The sequence below is a fragment of the Mytilus trossulus genome, chromosome 14 (assembly GCF_036588685.1).
Source record: "Mytilus trossulus isolate FHL-02 chromosome 14, PNRI_Mtr1.1.1.hap1, whole genome shotgun sequence".
In the NCBI taxonomy this organism is placed as follows: Eukaryota; Metazoa; Mollusca; class Bivalvia; order Mytilida; family Mytilidae; genus Mytilus; species Mytilus trossulus.
The window spans coordinates 4,421,729-4,433,188 of NC_086386.1; the positions used below are offsets into that span (position 1 = coordinate 4,421,729).

General features: G+C 32.6%; 2 protein-coding genes and 1 long non-coding RNA gene across 4 annotated transcripts in view; 2 read left to right on the forward strand and 1 right to left on the reverse strand.

The window, feature by feature from the left end:
* The window catches only part of LOC134696808 (U3 small nucleolar RNA-associated protein 18 homolog), a 58,077-nt gene extending 52,238 nt beyond the window's left edge, over window positions 1-5,839 (reverse strand). The window contains exons 1-3 of the mRNA XM_063558763.1: window positions 5,804-5,839; window positions 4,610-4,669; window positions 4,217-4,330 (exon numbers count right to left, since the gene is read on the reverse strand). Coding sequence (XP_063414833.1) covers window positions 4,217-4,330; window positions 4,610-4,669; window positions 5,804-5,839 — 210 coding nt within the window. The remainder of the gene's footprint in view (window positions 1-4,216; window positions 4,331-4,609; window positions 4,670-5,803) is intronic.
* Window positions 1-7,569, forward strand: part of LOC134696140 (uncharacterized) — a 78,437-nt gene extending 70,868 nt beyond the window's left edge. Inside the window, exon 4 of the long non-coding RNA XR_010102902.1 lies at window positions 7,438-7,569. This is a non-coding gene — a long non-coding RNA (uncharacterized LOC134696140). The remainder of the gene's footprint in view (window positions 1-7,437) is intronic.
* The window catches only part of LOC134697135 (integumentary mucin C.1-like), a 165,220-nt gene that overhangs the window by 132,578 nt on the left and 21,182 nt on the right, over window positions 1-11,460 (forward strand). The gene's annotated exons all lie outside the window — the stretch shown is intronic.

Sequence of the window (11,460 nt, forward strand, 5' to 3'; positions counted from 1 at the left end):
TTATATACTGTGGGTTTGTTATTATATACTGTGGGTTTGTTATTATATACTGTGGGTTTGTCATTTTATGCTGTGGTTCCGTCATTATGTGGTGTTGGTTTATTATTATATGCTGCGGTTTTGTTATTATATGCCCTGGGTTTGTCATTATATGCTGTGGGTACGTCATTATGTGGTGTGGTTTTTTTATTCTATGCTGCGGGTTTGTTATTATATGGTGTGGGTTTGTCATTATATGATGTGGGTTTGTTATTATATGCTGTGGGTACGTCACAAACCCACATCATGTAATGCAAAAGCTACCATCACATAATAAATACTATCACACATGACAGCTATGGCGTTCAATAGAAAAGTATAATTTGAATATTGAAATTTGAACATCATTTAGAATCTAACAACTTCTCCCTGTTATGATCAGTTTCAGAAGAAGTCCACTTCATAAAATTCAATGAAAATTTGACAAGTTATTGATGTCTATAAAACTTCAAACCCAGAATGTATATTGTCTAAAAGCAGATAGGTAAGAAATATCAAGACATCAACTTAATCAAAATGCTGAATAGCTCTGAGGGGAAAGACGGACCTTGTTTCTATTTAATTATGTTTTTGGAAAGGGGGGGGTATCTTTTGATAGTTTTCATATGAAGAATGAAAGGTTGACAATATTGAAATCAATTGTTGTTTATGTCATTTCATTTCCTTAGTTTATGATTCAATTTGGACCAATGGAAGAGATCTGCATCTTCTAAATCTAAACATTTGATTAAAGTTGATAGCTAATTATCTAAACCTCAACTGAATTCTGTCATTTCACAACAACTACAATATTTTTTGAAATCTTGATAGTGTACCACTGAACTGCAGGCTAGAGCCATTTTCCATTTTTTGTGACAGTACTCTAAGTCTCTTGGATTTTTAAGTTTTTTCTTTAGAAAGTGTGGACTGAAAAATCTATTCAGTTTTAAATTTCCATTGTTAAAGTTCTAAGTTACAACTCTCATCACAGGGAAACAGGTACTAATAAAAAAACAATATGAGTGATGTAAACTGTGTGAAGCTGGTTTCCAAATCTTAATTTTAAAATATTTGTAAATAATAAATATGTTTAAACTACAAAATGCAAATTTTTGTTATTTTTTTTTACCATTACAATGATTATGTAGGTACACAAAAATTTAGTTTTAATAGAAGACTACTAATCCAATGAAATGTCACATTTGAAGTGTTTAAATACATTAACTTTTATCTTAGTGGATAATTACTCATCAATTGAGGTGCTCCTGAATTGGAGGAAGATTCTCAGAATTTTTACAGAAAAAAGTGGTCTCACTAATTAGCGACAAGAAGAATTTTAGCGACAAGAAGCGACAAGAAGAATATTTTTTTCTTGTCGCTCAATAGTCTTCTTGGCGCTTCGTGTCGCTTTTAGACGCTTCTTGTCTCTAATTAGTGAGACCCGAAAACAGTAATAAAATCGTTTCTTTCCCCTGTCTCATGTAACCCCACGATCTTTGTTTATTTTGAAAGTTGTTGAACTACAAATTTAAGTATTGCATGTTGATGTTTAAATCATCTACAGTAAACAATTTTATGTTTAGATTTAACAAATAAAAATTTGTAATAAGTGCACGATCTCTAAGAATGATTTAAATAACCAGTGAACTGGTGAAGGATATCCCTGCTTCTTCCAAGAATGACGTCACTATAAAATACAATGTAGGTTGGATATATTTAGAATATCTCGTCATACTAATTTTTCCGGATTGTAATATAAACGTAAATAGTGTAAAGGAGGGTCCAAGATACGATAATTTCGTGAAAAACAGAAGGGAAATGTGTAAAAAAGTGTTTAAAGTCAAACTATTCATTTCTGGATCTCCTTCTCTTCAATCTAAGTAAGATTTGTTGGGGGGTTTTCCACACTATAACATGTATATAAACAAAATGAATGATGTGAGGGAGTGTCACTCTGGTCAACTCCATAGGGGATTGACGGCTTGAAGCCGTCTTTCCCCAAAAACGAGTTTAACTGCAAACAGGAGATCATTCATGATACACCAAATACATTTTGCAATGCCATATGTAAGCATTCAGTCAACAAGAAGTTAATATTTACTGAAACTAAAAATGCAACACTCAGTATAACATGTTTCCATTAAGGTTGATACTAGACTTGCTACAATTCCTTTTCTAATATTTCTCTCTTACTAATTTATATGGTTACTGATAAGTGCCAGCCTACTGATTGCCCTTCCTCCTGCAGATGTCAGTATAATTGTTATCTCCTAGTTATAGCAGTAAAATTATTAAAGGGGAAAAATTGAAAAAATAATAATAATTAGGAAGGGACATGTAGCAAGTCTAGGTTGATACGAGGAAGCCCTAATTGTAGTTCCTGAGAGAACTGTGTTAGGACAGAAGATATTAACCTGGAAATCATCTGTCATCAAAACAAGATTCTTAAATGGATGTCTACGAGAAAACCATGCAAAATCCAAAAAAAATTATGAAAGGGGTTGTGGAGTTTTCAGCTGATTTTGGGTTCCTAGTAAAGTATTAAGTACATTAAATAGTTCTATGTTTAAAAAATGACAATTTATCTCAAAATATGTGAATACAGGGCAATTCTATTAAAGTACCAAATTTGCTGAAAAATGTTGTTGAAAATGGACATTTAAAAAATTTTTTTATTGAATAGTTCAAAGTATTATATGACAAAAAAAATGAAAAAGATATATGTAGACACAATGACATAATTGACTTTTAGAACATATAAAGTGTGTTCAGTTTAATATTGATAAGTAGATTAATAAAATGATTTAAAAAATAAGTTCAATAAAATGATATGCAGAGAATAGCTTGGTACTACTGCAGAAGTAGATCCCTGAAAAGTTGAGCCAGGTATGGATACTTCATTCAACCTTGATACAGCTCTGAATTTGGATTGGGATTAAATGATTGACACAGCATAGGTTTCTGACACAAAATGCATTTGGTCAAAGCACAGAAATGTTTAAAGTGCCTCTCTACCTATCATTGTCCAAAACTGTTAATTCAGAAATTATTGCATGCAATTTTTATTGCAATTTTGTCATTTAAGACTTAAATGCGATTTAGTTTATGATTTTGAGAGAAAAACCTGTTATAAGGACATCATTCGTAAATATAGCTAAACATGCAAACTTCTTATACGTTCAGGTATTTCACATCCAATTTTTTATGGAAATATTCTTTATAAAGCACAAAGGTGTCAGTATTCACCTTATAAACTAACTAAACCTTTGAATAGACTTATTAAGAAGGGATATAGTTACGATACTGTTGTCAGGTCATTAAAGATTGCATATTTTGCCGTTAATATTGATTCACTTATAGGGTCTTTGCATCAGAACTAAACACATATATTCAAAAACCAATTGTTGGCATGATACAGGTTATGTTCTTCTCATATATGTTATGATGGTATGATACTAAACTCCTAACGGGAAGGATTGTGCCTGATGTTCATATGATGAAATCATAATCTTTCAGTCAGTTTAATTGAAGTCTGGAGCTGGCATGTCAGTTAACTGCTAGTAGTCTGTTGTTATTTATGTATTATTGTCATTTTGTTTATTTTCTTTGGTTACATCTTCTGACATCAGACTCAGACTTCTCTTGAACTGAATTTTAATGTGCGTATTGTGACGTTTACTTTTCTACATTGGTTAGAGGTATAGGGGGAGTTGGGATCTCACAAACATGTTTAACCCCGCCGCATTTTTGCGCCTGTCCCAAGTCAGGAGCCTCTGGCCTTTGTTAGTCTTGTGTTATTTTAATTTTAGTTTCTTGTGTATAATTTGGAAATTAGTATGGCGTTCATTATCACTGAACTAGTATATATTTGTTTAGGGGCCAGCTGAAGGACGCTTCTGGGTGTGGGAATTTCTCGCTACATTGAAGACCTGTTGGTGACCTTCTGCTGTTGTTTTTTTATTTGGTCGGGTTGTTGTCTCTTTGACACATTTCCCATTTCCATTCTCAATTTTATACAAACAATGAGCAAGATTGGGACTTGGTCATCATTGCTTCATGCAACTGATTGAGGTACCATGCAAACTGAAGCATAACTGATTAACAAAACATATATTAGGAAAGTGATATAAATGTAGTAAGGCCCTTTACTTGTCCTTCCTTTAATGGCAACACCTTCAGACCTTAGAACAGACTTTACCTGTACAGGATTATCCCCGTTTCCGTCAGTACACTGTTTAATCTGTATGATACCTTTAGATAATGACTTAGAGGACGTGATATAATCTCCGGTGGACTGTATACATTGTAACACCTGAGAACAGACTTTACCTGTACAGGATTATCCCTGTTTCCGTCAGTACACTGTTTAATCTGTATGATACCTTTAGATAATGACTTAGAAGACGTGATATAATCTATGGTGGACTGTATACATTGTAACACCTGAGAACAGACTTTACCTGTACAGGATTATCCCTGTTTCCATCAGTACACTGTTTTATCTGTATGATACTTTTAGACAATGATTTAGAGGAAGTGATATAATCTCCAGTGGACTGTATACATTGTAACACCTGAGAACAGACTTTACCTGTACAGGATTATCTCTGTTTCCATCAGTACACTGTTTGATCTGTATGATACATTTGTACTATAAGCAATAGGTGTTGTATGTTCAAATTATGGAAGGATTGTAAGGTGTACATGTCTACTCTAACTGGCAGGTGTCATCTGACCTTGATTCCATTTTCATGGTTCAATGGTTATAATTAGGTTTTGAGTTTTAATCTGTTTTTCTTATACTGTATGCAATAGGTCTACTATATTTTGTGTATGGAATGATTGTAAGGTGTACATGTCTAGCTGACAGGTGTCATCTGACCTTGACCTCATTTTCATGGTTCAGTGGTCAAAGTTAAGTTTTTATATTTTGGTCTGTTTTTCTTATATTGTATGCAATAGGTCTACTATATTTGGTATATGGAATGATTGTACTTAAAGGTGTACATGTCTAGCTGGCAGGTGTCATCTGACCTTGACCTCATTTTCATGGTTCAGTGGTCGAAGGTAATTTTTGAAGTTTTGCTATTTTTTTAACTGGTATGGTCAACTAATTATATGGTATATGGAAATATTGTATGAACAATATGTAAGTCGCACAGGTTTTATTTGACCTTGACCTCATTTTCAGGTTCATTGGTAAATGTTAAGTTGTTGTGACAGTTGTAATAAATCTTTATATTTAGGACTAATCTATCAGCATAATATCAGTTATTAGTATTAAAGACAAAAAATGTAAGAAAGGGAGACATTTAAGTGTGTGCACTCTTGTTATGAAATTTATGTTTATTTTTATGTCATCCATAGAAAATCATTGCAGATCAATATTTTAAAAAGAATTGTTTCCTTGAATGTCCTAAATATAAAAAAAAGATGTGGTATGATTGCCAATGAAACAACCCTCCACAAGAGACGAAATGACAAAGAAATTAACAACTATCATCATAATCATGACTATAGTTAACTGTACATCATTCAACAATGAGCAAAGCCCATACCACATTGTCAGCTATAAAAGGCCCTGAAATGACAAATGTAAAACAATTCAAATGAGAAAACAAGCCACCTAATTTATGTACAAAAATTAACTAAAAAAAAAAAAAAATTAACACATCAACAAACATTAACCGCTGAATAACAGGCTCCTGACTTGGGACAGGCAGCCGCACATACATACAGAATGTGTGGGGGTGGGTTCAACATGTTAGGGAGATCCAAAGCCTACCTCTAACCTGGGACAGTGGTGTGACAGTACAACCATGACAACATAAGAACAAATATTCTATAAAACTCAGTTGAAAAAGGATCAATTCATCAAATGATATAAATAGTCATACAACACAGAGTAGACGGGCTGTGTACTTGTATATTTATCCAAACAACAAAAAAACACCAAGTGCACATCTGAGAGTACTCACAGTTACTGTCAGCTAGTTCAAAGCCACTATCATCTTATTAAAAAATCATGCATTGCCTAATCATGCTAATTATCAATCAGTACACATCCAACATCCAATGGATTTAGTGTAAAAAAAAGTCATAAACAGTCAGAGGAAAACATGACTTTGTGCAATGCTAAGATACAGGTAAAGACAGATTATAGATCTATGAATCTGTATATGTATATATAACAGTAATATTTAGTTTGCTTTTGATTTACTGATAACAAAATCAATAATAATACCAGGAAAAATAATATTCAATGATCGAAGTTGGTTTCCAATCAGGAATCTCTAACTTTAGTTTTAAATAACTTGACCAAATGTTATGAAACATATACATAATGCTTATCATATTAACACAAAACATGTATCAAGATTGATTATTGGTGGAGTCATTTTAATTGTTTAAGAGTTATGCCCCTTTACAAATGGAAAAACTGCTAAATTTTCAGTTTCTGTTTTTCTAACCTAAGTTAGCCTCAACCAAAAGTAATGTAAACATTTCTTATTACCGCAAAAAAAAAGGGGAAAATCGAATTTTGGTGTTGTCGCTTTTAATGATCTAGAATTAAAATGTTTTCTGATTTTTTTACATAGATTAGACTGTTGGTTTTCCCTTTTGAATGGTTTTACACTAGTCATTTTTGGGGTCCTTTATAGCCTACTGTCATGACTGTTCTCTGTGAGCTAAGGCTCTATGTTGAAGCCCATACTTTGACCTATGTTTTTTTTCTTTTCAAATTGTGAATGGAGTGAGAGTTTCCTCATTAGCACTCATACCACATCTTTTTGTAATCTATATTATGACCCTTTAAAAAATGGAAAAAATGCTGAGTTTTTCCTTTCAGTTCACTTACTTGAGTTTGCCTTCACAAAATTTTATAAAACTTACACACCATACTTATTACCACAAAACTCTGATTAAATACAAATTTGGGGAGCATCACATTTACATGCTCTTCAGTTATGTCCCTTTATAACTTTATATGATATTTGTGTCACATGAACACATTCACCATTGAGTTATTGCCCTTGTATTTTTAAGAGATAAGATATGTGCAACATGGGGGACATTGGAACTCATTTATTGAGTAGTTGCCCTTGTATTTAATAGATAAGATATATGTGCAACATGGGGGACATTGGAACTCATTTATTGAGTTATTGCCCTTGTATTTAATAGATGCATGTAAGATATGTGCAACTCTGTTCTTTTATTGATTTTCAATTTTGCTTTAGTTCAGTTATGCAAAGATACTACAGTGTAATACTATATGTTGGAATACATATCAAGAACAGATAATACACAGGTCTATAAGTAGATATTGTTGTAAATTTGTTTTAAAGCTGAAATTATTAATAAACAAACTCATATATGCCATGTAAAGTAATATTTTATTTCAATCTATATTTACAGATAAGAAAACAACTTCAGCATGCAAGAAAGAAGATCCGCAGTTTGGAATCAAATATTGGACATTAATTTAATTCATTTTTGTTGCTGTATACAATTCTATTTATTTGAAAATTAAAGTTGACTAAAACATAACTGAAATATTTGTCATCTGTAAATATTTGTAAAGAGTGAGAAACATTTATATTGATATGGCTTTGAAAACAGATTTTACAACTAGTCATGGAAGTGATAATATATTTTCGATAAAGATTAATACTAGTTTAAATGCACGAACCACTGTATCAGGTTAGGGTGAAGGTTGGTGCCAGATAAAACATTTAAACCCAGTGCATTTGTTTGCACCTTTCCTATGTCAAGAACCTGATGTTCAGTGGGCTTATTATGTGTGTTTAATAATTGTTTCTCAATTTTTATATATCTTAAACCATTGATTTTTCTGTCTGAAAGATGTTAGACTGGTAATTTTTTAGGCCCATTATTGCCTGCTGACTGTTTGGTATGAGCCTAGGCTTTGTTGAAGGCTGTACTTTGACTTATAGGTAATGGTTTACCTTTACCAATTGTGACTTGGATGAAGAGTAGTCTCATTGGCATTCAAACCACATATTTTTTATATCTGTATACATATGAAAGCTTGTATATATATTATTAATGATGCTTGGACAAAATATGATAAAGCTGATGGGACATGGTTTGTGTTTTAAAGCCAGAAGCAAATACCTGCATATCAGAATGAGAATATGTCAATGTGATTAATTGGTTGGTTAACATTTGCAGTTGCAAATGTCTCATGTCTGTTTAGAAGCAAATTAAATTGATAATATATGTTATTGGGAAGTTCTTAATAAAAGCTGTCTTGGATGAATGTCAAGGAAATTTTAAATGTCACTGAAAAATGAGGTTTTAGTGAAAAGGGACAGACATTTTGCAAAAGGAATTCCTTATGTTACAAGGGATCTTAACATGCAGAGGGTGTCACTGTCTCTACACAAGTAATCAAATGAAACATCCCCATTCTTGCTGCTTACTTGTATATCCTGCACAGTCAAATGGATGTCTCACTTTGGCGATGGTTTTACTGCTGGTACAAAGAAGACGAAGAGTGACCATACTTCTATTCTCAAAGTCACTAATGGAGGTTCAATGGGATATGATCATGATCAAGGACCAATGTTTTCTAGAGATGTTAACTGTGAATGGGTTATTTGTTGAGCAACATCCAATTATCACTTCAGCAAAGTATACAAAATTCAATCCTCCATGACATGTTTTGACCCAGAACATCAGAGGAACTTTAGAATTCTATTTTTTCCTTAAAAAAAACATTAATCCGGAAGCATTGTTGATCTCATAAGAAGTGAAAAATCATCAAATTTATTGTAAAAAATTACAATGTCATAAAGAAAGTTCTTGCCATTATTCACGGGAATTAACGTTAAATTATATTCTTTCAGTTAGCTGTCTTCCAACAAAATGAATTTTGCAAATAAAAACGGTTTTTATGTGTTTAAAATATATTTTAAGAGCCACTGGTATTTTTTTGTTTTAATGTCTTCAAGACATCAACATTTTTTTCCAAGACGTCTTGGATGAGAGGATACAATTTTTGAAGTTTCCAAAATGTCTTGAAGATACATGTCTTAAGACATATATTCCATGTCTCAAGACACATCTTAAATGGTTTCATGTCTTAAGACATATGCTCTATGTCTCAAGACATGAGGTGTATGTCTCGAGACTGTCTCGAGACGTCTCAAGACAATGAGGTTCATTTGCTATAGTACTCAATGTAATACCGGCTTCACACATCAACGTATAGCTCCGACGTACGTCGGCCGTGGTAAAAAAAAATCATGCACGCTCTTGTAGCGTGTATATTATGTGCGTGCAGTTTACAGGTATACGCTTGACAAACGCTTAAGCTGAATGAAAATTTGTATTTTCCATTAAAATTTCCTGGAGTAAAAGCGTTCACCAAGCGTATACCTTTGCATTTCGACGTACTTCAAACTTATGCAACGCGCTTTTAAACGCTTGCTTAGCGTTCCTCTGGTGAGCAACTAAGTTGAATTGTTTTACATTGTCTTTTCGGGGCCTTTTATAGCTGACTATATGCGGTATGGGCTTTGCTCATTGTTGAAGGCCGTACGGTGACCTATAATTGTTAATGTTTGTGTCATTTTGGTCTTTTGTGGATAGTTGTATCATTGGCAATCATACCACATCTTCTTTTTTATATGCATACGATGATACGGACTTTGTTAATTTTCTATTGTCATTTCGGGGCCTTTTATAGCCGGCTATGCGGTATGTGCATTCGTGTTGTTGAAGACCGTACGGTGACCCATAGTTTGTATTTCTGTGTTATTTTGGTTTCTTGTAGATAGTTGTCTCATTAATTGACACCAAACCACATCTTCTTTCTTATATTCGATATCTTATCGCCGACCTTGTTAAGTCTGCTAAAATTGCATGCATGATTAATGTTTAGGTTATCATGCAGTCGTAATTGAAGTGGCACATTTAATTCGTTGTTTCATTGTTCGAGTATTATTTCTTACATCTGCATGGTCAAATGTGTATTTTTTAAAAATAAATTTTAGATTTAGTTTTCAGTGTTATTTTTTCCCGCTTCATGTTGAATATCTATACTTATCAGTCGCATTTTAATGACGAAAAGGTATCAGAGGTTATGTGACCTCTTTGTTTTAAAAATAAAGGAAATAATGTTGCAATATTTAAACAAAGAAAATAACTTTAAATTTGCAATATTAATGAAAATAAATACGGACATTATATACATTTTGTACTTTCATAATTAATTTTTGACGTTATTTTCAATAAATGATATATTTTGAAAAATCCTCGTTTTTTTACACCTATTTGAGGCACATACTTATGATTATGTTTCCACGTCCTTGGTCTATCATAGACGTAAAATTTCAAGAAAGTGCTAAAAGTTTTTTTAAAGATTTTATTTAAGAATTGAATGCTTCTTTTTGTAAATTTATTGGGGTGTAAAAGCGTTGACCGAAGTACATTTTGTATGAAGCTCGGAAGCGCTTCATACTTAAAATGTGCGCACGGTCAACGCTTTTACAACCCTATAAAGTTACAAAAAGAAGCATTCAATACTTATAATTACATTTTTTTGCTATGATCACGAAAATACGAATTTTATAATTTTTGTATTTTATTCACCAGTGCACTTTATTGTGACACCACGTGTTATCATGAATGACAAGTTTTATTGACTGATACAATTGCTTACGGAATACCAAATGATATGCAGTTAGCCAATCAAAATAAAGTATTATAATGAAACATACATCAAATGTAATTATTTTTAATTATTCTTTTTCAGATAGAATATAAAGCGCATTGTTTACATGAAATCTTATCTCATATTTAAACACAGCTGGTTACATCGTTTGACTCTAATTAAAATACTACGCATGTAGGTTAATATTAGCAGCTTGTAATCGTGTGCAAGAAAATATTATATCATAATAAATTTCAGATCATACGTAAAATATCTCTGTAGCAACTTAAGATGCTGATGCATATTCAACAGATTAGTAACCTATTGCGCATGTATTTGAAAGGTGGTCATAGAAAGAACAGAAGTGTTCCGAATATCATCCGGTGTTCCGAAAGACTACATCACTCGTCCAATATATACTGCGTAAACCCTCAGGGGTTTACGCATTCAGTCATGCAGGACTGTAGAACAGTTCTAAATGACGTCACTGCAGTAAGGGCACTTTAGAATTTAGAAGAAATAAATCACTTTCAATTACTTTGCTATATAATAGCAGATTTTCTATATTTCTTTCTGATCAAACGTTACGTTTACAAATATCGAAGTGAATATGAGGTTATCCAACTCATCGGAGAAATATTTTAATAAGATTGCATAGGAAACATCATTGTTTACGATTCTTCGTTCCCCGTTTTTAAAGGGACAAACATGTTAATGATTGCGTGAAGGCTAAGTGTTCTAATAGACCTTTTCAATATCTC